The following is a 19,669-nucleotide window of genomic DNA, read 5'->3' as shown; positions in this document are numbered from 1 at the left end:
TACACTAAAAATCAACGATTTTTACATTAATTAGGTTTTTTACATTAATTTCGAAAATACGATTGAATAGACTAAAAATCAACGAATTTACATTACCTGTAATTCGATTGCGGCTAAAAATCAACGAATTTGTGTAATCTTATTAGGTTTTTTATGAGATTGTTGTAGTCGGCATTCGATTTTTGAGTTTCTCTGTTTTTTTTTGATTTGTAGAGAGATTTAGAGAGAGAGAGAATATTGTTTGAATGAAGTTTTTGCATTTTTATGTTTCAAATTTGGTTTTGTATTTTTCGATTTTTTTTTTTTTTTTTTTTTCTAATTTATCATTTAATCTCAGCCCTTGATTTCCCCAACTCACAACTCACCATAAGACCCCAACTCACGAGATCCCCTATATATATATATATATATATATATATATATATATATATATATATATATATATATATATATATATATATATAGAGAAAGGATCATGTAAGTCCACCTATTTTGGTTGAGTCCATAAGTCCTAATCTAAGCCTTTGGATGAGAAAAAGGAAGGGCTGAGATTAGATCAAAAAGAAGGAATGAAGGGTTGAGATTAGATTAAAATATGTGGCTGAGAATGAATTGAATATAAACCCTAATCCTCTCATTTTTCTCATTTCACTGCCTCTCACAACACACCAACCTCTCAATTTTCTCTCTTCCTCTTCTCTCTCTAAACAAACCCTAAATCAACAACCACCACCACCTCCTCTCCTCTCTCTCTGAACAAACCCTAAATCAACCACCACCACCACCTCCTCTCCTCTTGTCGCCCACACCGCATCACCACTGCCGCCACCGTCCTTTTTTTTCCAGATCTGAAACCCGTCCCATGCCGCCTCCCTCGTCAACCCATGCCGCACCACGCCACACCTCCCCTGCCGCCTCCCTCGTCCGCCCCTGCCGCACCACGCCTCTCTCCCCTTCTCCTTTCTCATTTTTTTTTTCAACATCTAAGAGTTTGGTGTTGTTGTTGTTGGTTGTTGCATTTTGGTGGTGGTGGGTGTGGGAGATGCGGCTGGTGGGACTGCCGCCTCTTTTTTTTTTTTTTTTTTTTTTTAAATCGGATATGAGGAAATTAGTGGTTGGTGTTGGTTGTTGAGGTATGTGGGAGATGCAGCTGGTGGTGCGCGTTGGGTCTGCCGCCTTTGTCCTCTCTCCTTTTTTTTTTTTTTTTTTTTTTTAAATTTCAGATCTGAAATAATAAGTGGTTGTTGTTGGTTGTTGCGGTTGTTTTGGTAGTGGTGGGACCGTGGTGGTGGTACAGTGGTGCTTGGTGTAGGAGGTGGTCAATAAAAGAAGATTTATTAGTATAAAGTTACAATTCCGGGGACTAAAGTTACATATTTAACAACTAGAGTTACACTCGAAGGACAATAAAATTACATCTCTATTGACTGAACTTTTTACCTCCGGACTAAAGTTACAATCTTGAAAAACAAAAGTTACACGTGAAACGACTAAAATTACAATAGAAATGTATATTAATTTAAATTTTTACATACAAACTAATATATAACTAAAGTTATGACTCCAACGACTAAAGTTACAATTGAAAGGGGGTAAAGTTACACTCGTAAAAGTATAAAAATTCAAATTTATGCATAGAAACCATCATACCACTAAAGTTACATCTAAACGGACTAAAGTTACACTTGTAGGGCAGTGAAGTTACACTCGTAAAATTACCTAAATTCAAATTTATTTATTTAAAGTTACATTTTTATACCATAAATTAATTTTTTTGTGAAAAAAATGGCTTGAAAAGATTGAAGTTACAGTATAAAAGTTAAAGTTACACTCAAAAGTCAATAAAAGAATAAAGTTACACTCATAATGCAAAGAGAGTTACACTCAAAAAATGTGTGGTGAGAATAGGACTTAGGGACTCAACCAAAATAAGGGACTTACTCGAACCTATCTCTATATATATATATATATATATATATATATATATATATATATATATATATATATATATATATATATATATATATATATATATAGAGGTGGGATCCGGTGAGAACGACCATTCAAAGTGCAAACGGTGAGAACGACCTACAATAATAAGATTGTAACCAAAAAATAACACGGGCTCACCTACGTGATTAACCTGACAAAAAAATCCAAAACATCTTTTTCACTCTCTACTTTCCAAAACTTTTCCCCCAAATCAAAAAAAAAAGAAAAGAATTCCGCGAAAAACAACGAAAATTCCGCGAAAATTATCAAACTACAGCGGCCAAAATTGACGAAATTGATCATAATCAATGGCGTTGATCATCTAATGGATGTACGATTATGATATTTTTCTCATTGATTTTGTGTGATTGATGCATGCACACTCGATTTTGTGATTTTGATTGGCGTTCCAGTATTATTCTAATAGTATAAAATTATGGATGTTGAGGGTTCTAGCGAATTGGGGGAACATACTGATGTGATTGTTCCAGCTATTAGCAATGATATCGCGCAATCATCATCTCATGTAGGTATATACATATGCAAATCAGTTGATATAACCTTTTTTATAAATTGTTTCATTAAAATCGTCTGATTGATGTATCTATTGATATATTTGATGCGTATTCATACTAATTTAAGTATAGGAAGACAGATTATTACGCTTGTTGATCATGTTTCATTAGCTTGTTTACTGATCATGTTTCATTAGCCTGTTTAGTGTATGTGGCTGCAAATTGTTTGAGAGTTGGTTAAACTAATGGATATCCTATAGTATTCTGTGTAGTTCAATATCAAGTATATTAGTATAATTGATGCAACTGTCTTATATGAAAAGCGTACATGGTAGAATAACGAAACAACCCTTATTTAACCAATCTATAGTTAGATGGTGTTGCATATATGATTAGCGTATCCATTAGTATAATTGATGCGATTGTGTTTTTCAGCAGCGTATCTAGAATTATAATTAAGGTGATTGGTGTATCTGGACGTCTACATTAAGTAGTCAGTTATAAAATTACGATATGTAAGCGATCAAGCACAAATTTCTGTGTTAAGTTCTGTGGTTTTTTGTTTTCTAAATGATTTTGTGCTTCTGAATTAATTTGTGTACCTGAAATTATATTTGTTGCATATCAGTTATTTGAAATCTCTGCTTATACCCATATTGTTCTACTATATAGCGTGCATAGATATTGGCTCACCAATCATCGAGACAACCTCTAAGGAAAGAATACCTATATGTGCGCCAGAATTGAAACCTGTTTTGGGTATGGTTTTTGATAAACTAGAGGATGGGCTAGAATTCTATAAGACTTATGCTGCTAATTCTGGATTTAAAACGAGGAAGTCGACACAACGAAATATAGATGGGGTGGTGATGACTAAATATTGTGTGTGTAGTAAGGCTGGTGAAAGTAAACCTAGATGGAAGGTAAAAAAGAGACATGGGACTAGAATTTCATGTAGTGCAAAGATTTTTCTTCGAAGAAATGAAAAAAGACAATATGTTATTGCTGACTTTTATGAAGGTCAAACCCACCTTCTCTCAACTCCAAACACAGTGGTGCATTTGACCGAGTCACGAGAATTAACCCTTATACATAAAAATATGATTGTTGAGAATTCTAAAGTGAATAAGGGGCATGTGCAAAGCTTTAGGATGTTTAAAGAGTACGTGAAAGGATATCAAAATTTAGGGGCATCACTCGAGGATTTTAAAAATTTTTGGAGGGATGTGAAAAAATTTATTAAAGGGTATGATGCTCAAATGATGATTGGGAATTTTATGCACAAGAAAGCCATGTGTAGTTCTTACTACTTTGATTTTGATGTTGATGACCATGGACGACTATCTAGGGTTTGTTGGTTTGACCCTATAGCTATAAAGAATTACAGTCTCTTTGGTGATATGACATCTTTTGACACGACATTTAATATGAACACATATAAAATGATATTTGCACCTTTCACGAGAGTTGACCATCACAAGAAATGTGTGACATTTGGAGCAGGACTTATAAGAAAAGAGACTGATGAGGATTTTGTATAGTTGTTTTGGAATTTTCTAAGTGCAATGAGCAATAAGTATCCTGTGTGCAAAATTACTGACTAAGATAGAGGCATAAAAGCAGGAGTTAAAACAGTGTTCGAGGACAAAACTCAGCACAGATATTGCATATGGCATATCATGAAAAAACTGCTTGACAAGATCGGATCTACACTCTATAGAGATACTAACTTCATGAAAGAGTTGTGCTCCTGTGTTTGGGCAGAAGACATCGAACCGTATGAGTTTGAGGAACGGTGGTGCTCAGTTGTATCCTCATACGGGCTGTCCGACAATGAATCATTAGATACGATGTTTGACAAAAGGGCTTCTTGGATCCCATCATATTTCAGGGATTTATTTATGGGTGGACTAATGAGAACCACGTCCAGATCTGAGTCCGAGAATAGCTTTTTCGGAAATTTCATGAACCCAAACTTAACATTGGTTGAGTTTCTTATAAGGTTTGAAAGCGCTATGGACGCTCAACGATGGAAACAGTCCAAACTAATAGCCGAGTAAAAAAACTCCTTCCCTAATCTAGAAACACCGCACCCTTTGGAAAAGCACGCTTCTGAGTTCTACACTCCAGTGATGTTTTCTGAATTCAAAAATGAGTGGAAAGCTGCCTGTTTCACCTGTGGTGTTAAAATTGTGGGGGGTACTACCAGTGACAACATTCCCATTATTGATCGTGAAAAAGATAAGGTTTACTATGTTAACTTTACTTCTGACGAGATGAAATTGAACTGCTCCTGCAAAAAGTTCGAGAGACATGGAATTTTGTGCCGTCATGCGCTTTATGTATCGAAAGAACAAGGCCTCGACAATGTACCAGATCAGTATCTGTTAAGTAGGTGGAGCAAATTGGCAACATGTCAGCCGATTTGTAATAATGTGCCACACACTTTAATTGAAGATTGTAACGCATTAGATGTTAGACGACACAAAATTGGTACCCTATGGTCCGAGGTGTTCTCGTGTGTGACACTCGCTGAACAGAAGCCTAAGTATGTGGATGAATTATTGGGCATTCTGAAAGGTTTCAGAGACAAAATAAACGCACAAAACAGTACGTCTGAATGTAGCAGTAGTAGTAACACGGGTGATAGACTGAGAAACAAGAATAGGGAGCTTGAGATGATTTTAGGAACAAAATACCAGCAGAAGTGGTTGTCTTACCTCCTATTCAGTCAAAGACAAAAGGGTCTGGAAAATGAATGATGTCCCAAAAGGAAAAGGCTACGAAAGAACACAACAAAGCGCCCAGAAAATGCAATGCTTGTGGAGAATTAGGATTCCATGATAGTCGGAATTGTCCTGGGAGAGTGTGATTCCATCGTACAGGTAGGCTATTAATTTTGGTGTATTTGTTATTAGAGAATATGGATAGTCCCATTGGTATAGCAGATAACCCTCACTCTCTAGTTATCCAAGTCTAGAACTTGCCTTTGACAATTTCACTTGGTACAAGCAGCTTATTCAAATGGATAGTCACAAATGAAAATATTAGCATGGCTCACAGAGATTTTGAATTGTTGTTGACATCATTGTTGAATGGCATATTACTGCTATCTAGTCGACTTACAGTTGAATTGCCCTCCTCGTCAGCCTTAGGAATAATTTGTTGTATGGTATTTGAATAAGGAATAGTATTGTTGTATCTATTAATAAAATTTGTAACCTTTTATTTTTGATAGCCTTTATTCGTTTCAGGATTGAACAACGAAAAGAGCTGCGGATTACAGACACAAAGATAATGATTAATGGCAGAAGGATTGGAGACTTCATTTTTTGATCTGTTTTATTTGATTTTTGATCAATTTTTTTTAGTTATTTTTTTTTATATTTCCTTTTTAATTATTTTTAATTATTTTTTTTTTCTTCTTATATCACAAACTACTGGTGTATCTTCATGGATTATATGTGCATCTGTCAAGGCAGAAAGTGTAACTGCCAGGATTGTGAATTGAAACACTTGTTTATGCATGTTAACTTACACAATACATGGATGATCATTCATAGGTTCTGCTATAAAGAGTTATTGAATTTTCTTATTATTGCTATGTGAATGTGTAAAAGTATACTGTCAGCTATTTTCATTAACTGACGATTTCATTTTCAAACAACGAAAAAAACGTGTTCACTTGTTGGTGAGTTGTGTAAATATATTTACTGGGTTGTCTACACATAATAAATATATTTACACACGTAGCGCCTAATTCGAGGTTGCTTAGATTAACACGGATACACTTGTTTGTGGGCTTATGTGAAAATAAAAAAAAGCGTGTATATTAACATGATTGTTGCACATGATTTACGTGAAAAGTGTACCTAGTAGTATTCTGAGTAAATAAATAGCGTAAATATTAATAAACGATGATTTGAAGTTGAAATTGTGGAATCCTTTAACTAATGAACATTCAGTTATTCAATTGAGAGTAAATATCATACTTGAGTATGTAAATGATTTTGACGTATCTGGAAATATAATTGGTGTGTGTCAGTTTTAAGATGGCGTAACTAATAACATAATTCCTGCATACCAGTTATAAGCCAACATTCGACAATGAACCAAGGCCAGAGTTACACCTTTATTATCTCCAAAAAGTATTTAAAACAAAACCGTCAACCAAAAAACCGGAATGTGTAACAATTCTTGCACATTGCCAACTCCAAGTAAGTTGGATTATCCAAAATGATGTCTAGCAAATTGGCATAAAAGTCGGTCCACTTGACACAACTGTTGAACAAGATCAGATTACATATTTCATTACACCTCTAGACAAACCACACACATGAAAAAAGTCGGTCAAAATGAGGGACCATGCCCTACCATTACACATTGCCAAGTTAAGAACATCTGAGCATTCGTGAAAATATATTCTAGACAATTATGCCATGCAACAAAATGACATAAACTGGTGTTTAATGGACATAGCGGTTGAATAGGCTCAGTTTGCCTTTACATGACACACCACTAATAAGTCCTATTTTAGAGCATTACGCCTTCCAGAAAATGAACCACACGTACTCCTTAGTTGATTGCTAGTAGCCACGCATCTTCCAAACAAACACTTGTTGGGCTCATTGTTGTTGGGCGCATCATTATCATTCTCGACGACATCTTGCTCCATCACAACATCAGGGTATGGTCTGGTACTGCGTTACACAAACCCAGACCCAAAGCACCCGGGATGCTTTACCAACTGGTTATCAACGAACCCAGAACCAAACCGACGAGCTTCCTTTTTTTCTTTAGATATACGAAAAGATATCGAATCCTTAGTCCATGTGCATAACGTAGGGAACACGTGGTCAACTGTTCTAGCTTTGAAAACCGACCTATCCAGATAAATGAAGATTAGAACCAGTATAGGTCCTCTATAAATCTTCTTGCAGCCCTCATTGTCTTCCTTTTATTTATCAGCCCACCACTGTTGGACACTTGCAATTAAGTTTCTTCGGGTGAAGTCGCACCAGTTCATATGTGGTATAAGAGAGACATCCCTCAAACACTTGACTATCCGAATACTTGGGACGTTACCCTTAACTCCCATAAGTAAAGCAGACAAGATAAACACAATAAAATTTCTCTTAAAATCTGCCCCACCTTGTCTTTGTTCAGCCATCTTAGACAAGATATGGTTATTGGTCACTTTGTCAACACCCTCATATTGGGATTTCCATTCATTAACCAGCTCTACAAACTCTTCAGTCTGCTCAAATCGGGTCACTTGTGAGATTGCTATCTCACCCATGGGTAACCCTGTGGCTAGATGAACATCTTCCTCACGAATAGGGAGTTGCATGTTTAAGAGAGAAGACGTGAATGGATCAAAGCTGGAAACAAGCCAGTACGCCAGCTGCCTAGGGAGCATGTCAGTCTTAAGACACAAGATGCCTCCAAATACAATATCCTGAATATCTGAAATCTAATTATCAGACATGCCACTATTGATGAATTGTAGGAGAAGTTTGGGACTCATTCTTGTCTTTAATACCGGGAAATCATCGGTAGAATCAGAACCAGCTTGTTGTATACTGGTACTAGGGGCTTCTTGATGATTACTTGGGCCACCTACATCTAACGTAGATGGTTCTGGCCTAGATTGCTTCATTATTACACCTGCATTCATGGAAAATGTAACTGGAAATAATTATCACGTACCCAATCTTATATATATATATATATATATATATAACTGGGTTGAAACGCTGTGGATGCGCCACGTGTCAACCCAGCATTAAATACAAGTATTAATTACAGCTGAACATTAAATATAACCATAATAAATGCTGTATAAATCTCAGCAAAATATATTATAATTTAATAAATTTTATTATAAAATTAAATTAAATAATTAGGGTTATTTGATTCTAAATTTATTAAAAAATTATTTTGATATAAATTCTAAAACGTAAATAATTACGTTCAATGCGAAAAATGGTTCAAATTGAGTATAATTTTCATTATATTTATTGAAATATTTTTTATTTTTAGAAATGATTAAAGTGAGTGTCTCATAATATTTTATGTTTACGTAAAAAGACATTTTGAGAAAGTTATAAAACTTAGTGTGATCCCGTGAATTTTCACAAACACTAAGTTATAAAACTTAGTGTGATCCCGTGAATTTTCAAAAAGACATTTTTGAGAAAGTTATAAAACTTTATATCTATATATAAAGTTGGGTTGCAACAATGTAGATTAGACATGTAGCATGCAAAAGAAAATAATAATTGAAAATTGGAAATAATATAGTACTTTGAAATATAGTAGGTACACAAATTAGTAACTTACTCTAGTATGTAAAGGAAAATGATAAATTGACTAGAAATGAAATGAGGTGCACTAAATTACTAAATTACTACGCACATTCCCAATGTATGATTTATCTTCCGATATTCCGTATGAGACTACGAGTATACTATTATGTGCAATATTTTGTTTCAATGTAATGTCAACAAACAATGTTCAACGCACATTTTCCCAATTTTTCATTCAAAAGAGTGGTAGACTCATCATTGAATTGTAACTCATATCTTTTTATTGACTACCTTCTCTTCATCCACTTATTTACCCTATAAATTTATTTCTCTCATCAGATTTGAGTCACATCCTTCTTTTTCTCTTTATTTTAAGAAGATTTGCAAAAAGCTTCAAATAAAAACTTAGCATTTACAGTAGTCACATTGATCATTTCCTAAATGTTAAATGTTTTTTATCATTGATTTGAGTATCATTGTCTAAGATCAAGATGATCCATTAAAGAACTTCACCGAACCCGGCCTCGCTCTTAGCAAAATGGCTGCCAAATGCATCGGAAATGATAACCCTTTATTTCAAGGAGAAAACTGAAATTGGTCATACTTCCCATGAAAAACAAATACTATACAACTTCAGTTGTTGAATGAATAGCAAAGTGGAATCACACATTCACACATATATGGTGATATTATTAGGTTCAAGTGCAAGATCAACTATGAGTTCAAGTGAGGACAATTCCCTTACTAATATGATTCTATATTAGTTGTGGATAATTGAATATGTATATATGTGTATGATGATGTTCTCTAAGAATTACAACCAAAAAGGGAAGTTAATGAGATTAGAGGTTTATATTTCCTTATAGTAGAATGAAGGTCAAACTACCAAATTTTCACTTTGTCTTATTTATTCGAAATGCTGCATCCGTTTAGTTATGCATTCTTTCTAAATGTAAAAATTTCAATGGGTTCAATGAATAAAGAGTTCTAAACGGCTAACAATTTTGCATAACAAGCAGTATAGTTGTTGAATAAGTTCAAAACAGTTTGAGAAAATGGTGTAAAAACAATCGAGTTGGTGACACTTATGCCAAAAATAAAAATATGGTACAACTTTTATTTTATACATCATGCTTCTTTTCTTTAATTATGCTTATTAATTTTATATATATATAGGCTTCTTTTCTTTCATTATGCTTACCCAAACTGAGAAAACAAAATCTAATGTATAAAATAGTTGATATTGATACTCCGAACAATTTTACGAATGTTGCCACTATTAGGGACTACTGTATATAGTATGGAGTACTAATGTTTCTATGAGTAAAGATTTTCCCTATTTCTTAGAAAAAAAATGAAATGGATGTTCATTACTTCTCAACTGTTCAGATTCTCTAGGCCAATCGAATGGTTGTGAATTTACTTAAAAATGAAAAGGGTTAATGAGTAAAATTGGAATATAGTATATAATAATAATAATAAACATCTTTGTGAGAGAAAATGGACAACAAAAAAACAGAGAGAATCCTCTTCCCTCATAGCTTTACAATTAGTAATTGTGTATACATTTTCAATATGTTTAAATGCTCATCGCAATTTTACAAGTGGAGTACAAAAGTAGTGTGTTATACAAATATGTTGAAGTTTCAATGGTTTTTTTCAAAACGTCATTTCTCGCTTTCAAATAGTTGAATTTCCAAATATTAAGAAGTTTACTCAATATGTAATGTTAAATTGGTAAAAATTTTATGTCACAACTGGCGATAAATTGTCTTCATAGAAACTATGGAGAAAATAAAATACTCCCTTCATTCAAATAAATTTCATATATTTTATATTTATATGTGAAGTATATTTTAACAAAATTATAAAATTCATTTGAAAAGAGAGAGTACAGGAGTCAAAATAAGTTAAATAGAGGTGTTTATGCGTAATAAGTTAAATAGTGGTGAGAACCCGATGATTTAATAAAGGTGTTTGTGAGAATTTTTATGAGGCTTGGTGTCAACATGTCTTTCTACGTAAACATAAAGCTGTTGAATCGACACCAAGCCTCATAAAAATTCTCATAAACCCGTGAATTTCACGGGTCACAAACCTAGGTAGAATCCCGTAATAAGTTAAATGTGAGATTTTGATAGCTTTAAATAGTGTGATAACGAGTATGTATGTACACAGTGATCGCGAGTGCATTTAAATAATCAAAACAAAAATAATGATTATAAAATAATATAGAATTATAAACGACATGAAAAAGTAGAAAAAGTGTTATATTTTTCTTTAATATCTTCAATTAAAATATGTATACGTCGAGTATAAATATTGATCATGACTAGCTAAATATTACTTTTAGTTAAATATTTTATATGGCATCTTCTAAATACTTTGAAGTTAAACCTCAAAATATATTAATTAAGAAAGTTTAACCTATTTTATTTACAGGTAAACTCTTAAACATCATTTATATATAGTTGTTTAAAAATACAAATGGTGCAATTCTTATAGATATGTTTGACACATAACACGTGTAAGACACAATGAAAACATTTGAATAAGTTGAGTTTGAACTCTATATGTTTGATACATTAATATCACACGTTATAAATAAAAAAGAATAAATTATATAAAATTGTATTCACATTATTTTGAACAAATATTAATTGATTTGGAACATAAAGTATGGTGAAATGACACTACTACAGATACAGGCTATAACAACGGTCGAAAACCGTTGTTATATAAAAAAGCGGACGTTGTTAAAGCGTCCGTTGTAGAAGGTTTTAACAACGGTTGGTTTACTTAAGGAAACCGTTGTTAAAACTATTAACCACGGTTTTATGTATAAAAACCCGTTGTGGAAAGTGTGACTCAATTTTGGGGGGAAAGTTATAACAACGGGTTTTAATATACAAAACCGTTGTTATAACTAAAGACAACGGGTTGTTTGTAAATACCCGTTGTTGTTTGTTCTTAAAAAATAAAAAAAAATTAAATTAAATATTACTAGATGCATGCATAATTACGGCCCGTTAGAATTCCGATGCATGCATTATTACCGACATCCTTTGTACATATGAACGGATAATATGGAATGAGAAGGGTTAGTAATAAGATTTGAAGCAGCATTATTGAGAGATATGATGATGATTATGGCACAACTTCCTAACATATATATTAATTAAAAAGCAACTCAACCCACACATTGCTTAGTATAAATACATTGCATTATCTCAACTAACATTTCCATTATCTCAATATATTCATCTCCAAACCCTAACTGCTAAAACAAACTCTACTTAATCTTTCAAAACAAACTCAAAAAAACTCCAACAAAATGAATGATTTCATCCTTAAGACTCTTACCATGATCGAGAACAAAAACAACTTCATCCGCCGGTTCCTCCATATTGAGGAAAGTTTCAGGAGCTACCTTGCGGATGCTCGATCCGCATTGAAGCACGCCAAAGAAGATGGCTTGACGGAGCGAAGCGGCAGATTGCGGCTATATGACGATATAGCAATGCGAACGGAACCTCCAAATAGCCAAGGAGGAGAGGACGGATACGATAGAGCGAGAATACGATCCTCTATGAAAATATAAGAATTGCATTTTTACATATGTAATTTTTTTTTTAATTTATGTATTTATAAATATATATATATTAATTATGTTTATCTTACTTCTTCATTGTTTTACTAACTAATTATGCGAACAATACTTAAACAAATAACATAATGGTCGATAAAAACACATACATGCAAAAGAAATAAATAGAAAAAGAAAATAATGACGATGAAACTAACCGTGACGGCGAGATTTACGATAAATACGAGAACGTAATAGACGATGAAATCAACAAATGACGGCGAGAAGATAAAGCGACGATGAGAAAGAGAGAAAGAGAGAAAGAGAGAAAGAGAGTGTGTGTTTTGTGTTTGTTTGTCTCATTGTGTTTGTGTTTGTGTATTAAGGGTTGTGTTTTGTGGTTGCAGCAGACTTGTGTTGTGTGGTTTATAGTATGGAAGGTATTGACAACGGTTATTAAACAACAACCGTTGTGAAATATGTTTTAACAACGGTTGTAAAAAACACCCGTTTTTAAATAAGTTTTAACAACGGGTTTCAAAAGTAACCGTTGTGATTACTTTTCACTAACTTTGCGCCAATTTTGCGCCAAATTATTAACAACGGTTGTGCATGTGTGACCCGTTGTTAAAACTAATAACAACGGTTTTTATAACCATACCCGTTGTAATTTATTTTAGTAAAATTCGCGCCATACATTCTACAACGTCTATTGTGATTTTCGTGAATAATCGTTGTTAAAGGGGCGTTGTAGTTGCCTGGATTTGTAGTAGTGTGATATAATTTGAGAACTTAATGTTGATTGTTGCATTATTCGAATAAATTTTATTTTAATTAATATGATATTTGATCAGTCATAAAATAATTTATAAACATTGATCATACATAATTAATTATCACTTATTATTTTTAATTAAAACGGTATGTATTTTATTTAAAAACATTGAAGTTAAACCTAAAAAATTAAATTTGAGAAAAATTGATTTATTTTTATTTATAGTTAAAAATATTAAAGGTCATATACAAATTTTGTTATTTTTCTTCAATTATAATAATAAAATTTTAAAACAGGCCGTGCGAAGCGCGGGATACTACCTAGTAATCACTAAAATGCAGCAACGTATACGATGATACAAATAAAAAACGGAGTGTCTTTTTTTTTTTTTTTTCAGGACACCAGAAATAATTGTATGCAATCATAGGACATCATCACCATCCTTAACAAGCCTAGTATGAAAAAAAATGATTCAGGCATCCACAACATACAACTTTATTAATCAAAACTAGGTATCAATCCGCGGTCACACAGAAAACAGTATCTGTAAGCTAAATTAATGTAGCTAACACCTAATATAGTGCATCTAGAGCATGAATAACTCCCTAATTGTCTAACACAAGTGGAACCCACAAAAACATCACCAACTGAATGCAGATGAAAGGTAGTTTCATACAACATCAATACATATCACCACGCAACATACAAAATAAGGACGTACCTAGCGGAAAATTTAACATGACTACAACCCCTTAGGATGTATCTAGCTGATACGAAGCCCTTGGGTGTATAAAAAATCAGTGAAGACTCACGAATATACAACTAACAATACACTACTGTAACCCATGAAATCTCACATCAAATGAAAGTCAAAACTGTACTGATGTGAAATCAACATAACGAAGGTTACATGCAAGACGATTTTCAAGCAAAAAAAGTAAAATAACTGCTGGCATGCACAAATTGGATGAATATAACAGCACAAAGACAAAATCAAATGGCAAAAAATAGGGTTAATACAATACCTAACTGAAAAAATATAGGCAACGATGAACCTTAATTGAAACGGAAAAGCAACCTGCAATCACCAGAACGTAATTCATACACAAATGAAATCAAAATATAACACAAAACAGAAACAAAATTAAAAAATCAATTAATCGCAAAATAGCGAGAATATTACGTAATCGCAAAAACGCTCGACAATCAGAACAAAGACAACTGAACCTACATTATTGATTTCAAGCACAAGGAAGTAAAAATACGAAAAATAATTAAGCTCAATTACAAAATAATCGAAGAAATCGATGAATACAACTGAAAATTATGATCAAATTACACCAAAAATACTTACGAATTTGAAAGAAATATGGCGATTGAAGATGATAGAATGATACAGATGCAGAAGATTAATCATTGTCCATTATCATCGTCGATCGATCCACCGTAATTTGACGAACTGCTGATATTGGGGAAAAATGAGTGTTCTGATGCTTTTGAGTAGAGAGAGAAAGCAGACTGGAAAAAATGAGAGGAGAGAGAAAAAGTGATCTAAAAAATCACGATATATACGTGTTATAATTCTGTGAAATAATATTAATAACTCCTAAAATTAAAGCCGTACGATTTTAGTTAATCTAGTGGTTGTAGTTCGTTCTCACCGTTTGCACCGAGTGATCGTTCTCACCGGATCCTAAATCTCTCTCTCTCTCTCTCTCTCTCTCTCTCTATATATATATATATATATATATATATATATATATATATATATATATATATATATATATATATATATATATATATATATATGCGGGATCCGGTGAGTCCACTCCCTTAGATGAGTCTTGAGTCCAAATATGGACCATAGGATCGTTAGAATAGAGCGCTCAGATTGTGCCACGTTACAGACCATAGGCGCGCGGTAATGAAAAAACTGTCATCATTTTTACACAACTGCAAAACCTCTAAACCTCTTCAACTTTTTCTTTCTCTCTCCTTCAAAAATCAAAAACACACAAATTCAGACGCACAAAATAATTCACGGTTGAGAAATCTATCTGCAAATACTAAAATTGCGTAGAACTTCATCGATTTTCATCAACGATTTTATAAACAGACGATAAGGTAAGTATACTGTTACTTTTTTTTTATAAAATTTTCTAATTCCTTGTTTTTTTAGGTTAGGAAATGTTGAATTGTTCTTATTTCTGATTGCATTGTAGTTAAAATATCATCTGATGTTGATTTTATTGTTATTATTGTTGTAATCGATGTTATTTTAGTTTAAAAATTCTTGATTTTAACATTTTTACATTTGTTGCTTGTCTTATCTTAATCTTCCTTGGTTTTAATGTTTCGATTTGTTTGATTACTGTTTTTTTTTTCCAGCGATAAGTGCTTTATAATACTTTGTAATACTGTTTTTATCCTAACACTTATCAATTTGATTGATTACCGTTATCATATTAGGATTATTATTTGTTGTTAACCCTAACATTCTAGTACGACCTATGTTAATACTATTTCGCGAAGATGTAACACATAGATCCTAAAATTGTCCTGAAGCAACATCCCTGGAGTATGTTAGTACATACTATTTTCCTGCATATTAATTCCTCTCATCTACTACAAATTAAAAAAACATGGAGTACGTTATTCTGCCAAGATGTAACACTTCTCAGTAAAGTTATAACACATATATATTAAAAATGTAACACAACAAATTGCATGTTACATTTATTTATCTAATCTGTCATAACAATTTAAAAATTAAAGAGGGATATACTTTGTATATAATATGTTAATTTGACAAAAAGTAACAGTACTTCCTGGAGTTATAACACATACATATCAAAATTGTACCACAAAAAAAATTATCTTATTGAGAAGTGTTATAATCTGGAGTTATAACACATACATATTAAAGAACTGTAAACTCCAATTTCAGAGAGGGTTACAATCTAAAATAGAACTGGTACAATCATTATCTTCAGTGTTATGTTAATTTGACAAAATTTAACAGTACTTCCTGGAGTTATAACACATACATATTAAAATTGTACCACAAAAAATGCATCTTACATTTATTTATCTCATATGTTAAATACAACTTAAAACTAAAGTGTGGATATTCTTTTTATATAATATGCTAAGTTGGCAACATGTGACACTATATTCTGGAGTTATTACACACATATATTAAAAATGTAACACAACAAATGCATGTTATGAACCTATAAATTACTATTTTAAGTGTTACATTTAATTATCTCGTGTCTTATAAAAACTTTAAAAGTGAAGAGTGAATATACTTTCTATATATCATGTTGTTACGCATTTTTGAGAAATATCCTTCTATTTATTTGCAGATGGTAAGCCCAGTAAAGAAGTTAACTAAAACAATCAAATCCAAAGAAAACAGCAAAAGAAAAACTCCAGAGAATACCATAGCAGATGGTCAAGTTTCAAAGAAACGAGCAAAACTGATAAAAGAGTTGGCAAAAATAACTGCAATGACATTAGATAAGGCGTCCAAATGTAAAGTAGAAGACGACAGTGACTACGAGGAGGTAATGGAGGATATTGGGTTTGTTACGAAATGTAGGCCACATGGTCTTACTAAGATAATTGGACTACTTACAGAAGACAAAAAAAAAGCAGTAACAGATGTGGGTTTTGGTGGACTCCTGCATCTTAAACTTACTAAAATCCCTCAAGCGTTGATGTCGTTGTTACTACAAGCATTTAATGATAGAAGCTACATGTTTAAGGCTTCTGAGACAAAAGAATTTGGACTGTCCGCTGACGATGTATATGATGTGTTTTGCCTGCCGAGGACTGGCACAAAGGTAACACATATGACATTAGGAAATTCAAACCCTACACAAGATGATCATCTGAGGGATGAGTGGAGAGCAAGGTTTGGTATAGAAGGGACAACAAAAATAATCAAAATAAACTGGGTGCAAAAAAGATTGAAAGCCAAAAAAGAAAGTGGAGATGAATTCCTTAAGTTGTTTCTTCTATAAAGCTTTGCAACATTCTTAGCCCCTACTTCAAACGATTCAATTGACATGAGGTTGCTGAAGACTTTGGAGGATGTGAACCAGATAAGGACATATAATTGGTCTAAATATGTCTTTGACCAATTGGTTCAGAATGTGAGAGCATATAAAAAAAAAGGGACATCAACTGTTCGTGGATGGACATTGTTTCTCCTAATTGAGTATCTGCATCGTTTCAAATTTCAAGGGACTTACCCTCCCACAACCCTACCATTAATCAGGCATTGAACAAATGCAACTATAACAAAAAGGGTTAATGATGAAGCTGGGGTAAAAGCGCTTGGGATCGGGGCTTTGTCAACTGTTTCTTTTCCTCTTTGTCTTAACTCACCAACTACAACAATTCAACAACAAGTAGGAAAATCCTATGTTACAATGGAGCTGCCAAGTGGCATTGACACAGATGAACAGTTAAGAGTAAAAGATGTGGATGTAAGTGAACTTAAGAGTGCTTTATGTTAAGAATGCTTCTCTGCTTCCTTTATTTTCATTATTGTTACGCGTGTTTTTGACAGATGTTTTATAACACAAACTTTTAAGCATATCCACATTATAAGCATGATTTGTAACACTCTAATTTTTGCTCTTTTTCAATAGGATATTCATTTAATTTTTCTAACAATGAAAAGAGACAATGACCTACTATATGAGAGAAACATTGCTCGGATGCACGAGTCCAAGCAAAAGAATGAATTCAATGATGCCTCTAATTTACAAAATCCAATCCCATCTGTTTTATCACCAACTCAATCTCTTTTTAGAGATATGAGATTCCATACCTACTGTGACTTTGTTATTGATAAAGCTAAGGAATTGAGAGATTTGGCATCTAATCTCCCATCATTTGAAGAATACTGTGAATTAGTGGCAAATGCCAACATAGTACTTACTGTTGATCAAGACCTTCTTAATAAAGAACCTGTTAATAAAGAACGTAATGATGGATCCGAGTTCTTTGATTTTGATGCAAACAACACAGTTGGGTTAGATGATATGGGGAGGAGTCAGGAGAATGAAGGCGATAGGAATGACAAAGCTAATGATTTTGAGACAGATACCATAGTTGGCTTAGAAGATATGAGAAGAAATCAGGAGAATGAAGGTGATCATAATGACAAGGATGATGACATAGTCCATGATGCTATAAATGACATCAACAGTAGTACGCAAGATGCTGAGGAATATGTTGAGGATCAGCAAAATGGTGAGAAAAGGGAGGAAAGTGGCAAGGGAAATGGTGAGGGAGATGATTCTTGTCAGCCAAGTGGTGACAGAGTCAATAATCAGGAAGCAAGTGATATTGAGAAGCCTGAGCGGAGTGGTCAGGAAAATGGTGAGCAGGCAGGTGTAAATAATGCAGAAGAATATGACCACAACCCCTATTTGTTACACACAATAGTGCAAGAACGATGCATGGATGCAATTGTTGACAACTTTGGTTGTAGTATCGACTGTGGAAATGCTGATAAAGGACCCACCACATATGTTTCCCCGTTTATGATTGACAACAAGGAAATTCTGAAGCCCCTCTTGAGCAAAAGAAAGGATGTTGCTGACTATTGTTTACTTGATGATCACAATGTCGACAATGCGTAAGTTTCCTCTATTACACTGTTACAATCTTCATTTATTACAGTGTAAGTTTTACATTCTGTATCAAAACAATGTATCATAATCTCAATAATCACTGCGGTTTGCAGGGAAAGATTGACAACATATGGATATTTTCATTCTATTTCAAAAGAGGATGTCTTGATAATGTGAACTCATGAGTATATAGCATCGCTGTTGATAGAATGTTGGGCAATAATGCTGAATGAGCTGACATAAACACAGCGGGCTACTCAAATGCCAACAAGAATCTACTTTGGACTGACACATATGGTGTGTTATAACTCTTCAACAAATTGCATGTTATATTTTTCTAGAATGCTAATTTTTCTCATGTATTACAACTTTAAAAAAACCCCCGTATATGTTATTTTGCCAAGATGTAACACTGCTCCCTGGAATTATAACAAATAGATCCTAAAAATGTAACACAACAATTGACAAGATGTAACAACTTAAAAATTGTATATATTATTGATGTGATCAATATTTGAGCATATTTAGTCCCCGAATTAGCCTCGTTCCTATGCTTTTTAGTGCATATTTGGGTCATTTACTATGTTTAGCCCTTTGTTTTGCATATTCTTTGAGGTTTTGTTTCCTTGGTAGGAGAGGAGTGCAAACCTTACATTTTCATGGCAAAATAGAGCTAAATTGATCGAATTTAATGACCAAGCATCAAAGAGAAGACAAGACTAGAAAGCCTTTGTACATAATGTAGTAGATGTGCAATGATGAAGATGATCCTTGCATCCCGATAAATCCCGGAGGATTGTTGGAAGAAGAAAAGAAGAAAAGGAAGCTGAGCCAGAATTCGC

At 33.3% G+C, this 19,669-nt stretch overlaps 1 protein-coding gene across 1 annotated transcript; it reads left to right on the top strand.

Moving 5' to 3' along the window:
- The first annotated feature begins 2,428 nt into the window (after nt 1-2,428).
- LOC141627948 (protein FAR1-RELATED SEQUENCE 5-like) lies at nt 2,429-4,048 on the top strand. The gene is made up of 2 exons (XM_074441142.1): nt 2,429-2,522; nt 3,180-4,048. The coding sequence occupies exons 1-2, from the start codon at nt 2,429-2,431 to the stop codon at nt 4,046-4,048; spliced, it is 963 nt and encodes a 320-aa protein (XP_074297243.1).
- Nucleotides 4,049-19,669: the final 15,621 nt, after the last annotated feature.

Source organism: Silene latifolia, chromosome Y (assembly GCF_048544455.1).
Source record: "Silene latifolia isolate original U9 population chromosome Y, ASM4854445v1, whole genome shotgun sequence".
In the NCBI taxonomy this organism is placed as follows: Eukaryota; Viridiplantae; Streptophyta; class Magnoliopsida; order Caryophyllales; family Caryophyllaceae; genus Silene; species Silene latifolia.
This window is presented reverse-complemented; position numbering and strand designations above follow the sequence as displayed.

Bases quoted from the DNA above. Each gene is read 5' to 3' on its own strand.
- LOC141627948 (XM_074441142.1), top strand. From the start codon at position 2,429: ATGGATGTTGAGGGTTCTAGCGAATTGGGGGAACATACTGATGTGATT. The intron at 2,523-3,179 runs GTATATACATAT...TCTACTATATAG, and splicing joins GCAATCATCATCTCATGTAG to CGTGCATAGATATTGGCTCA.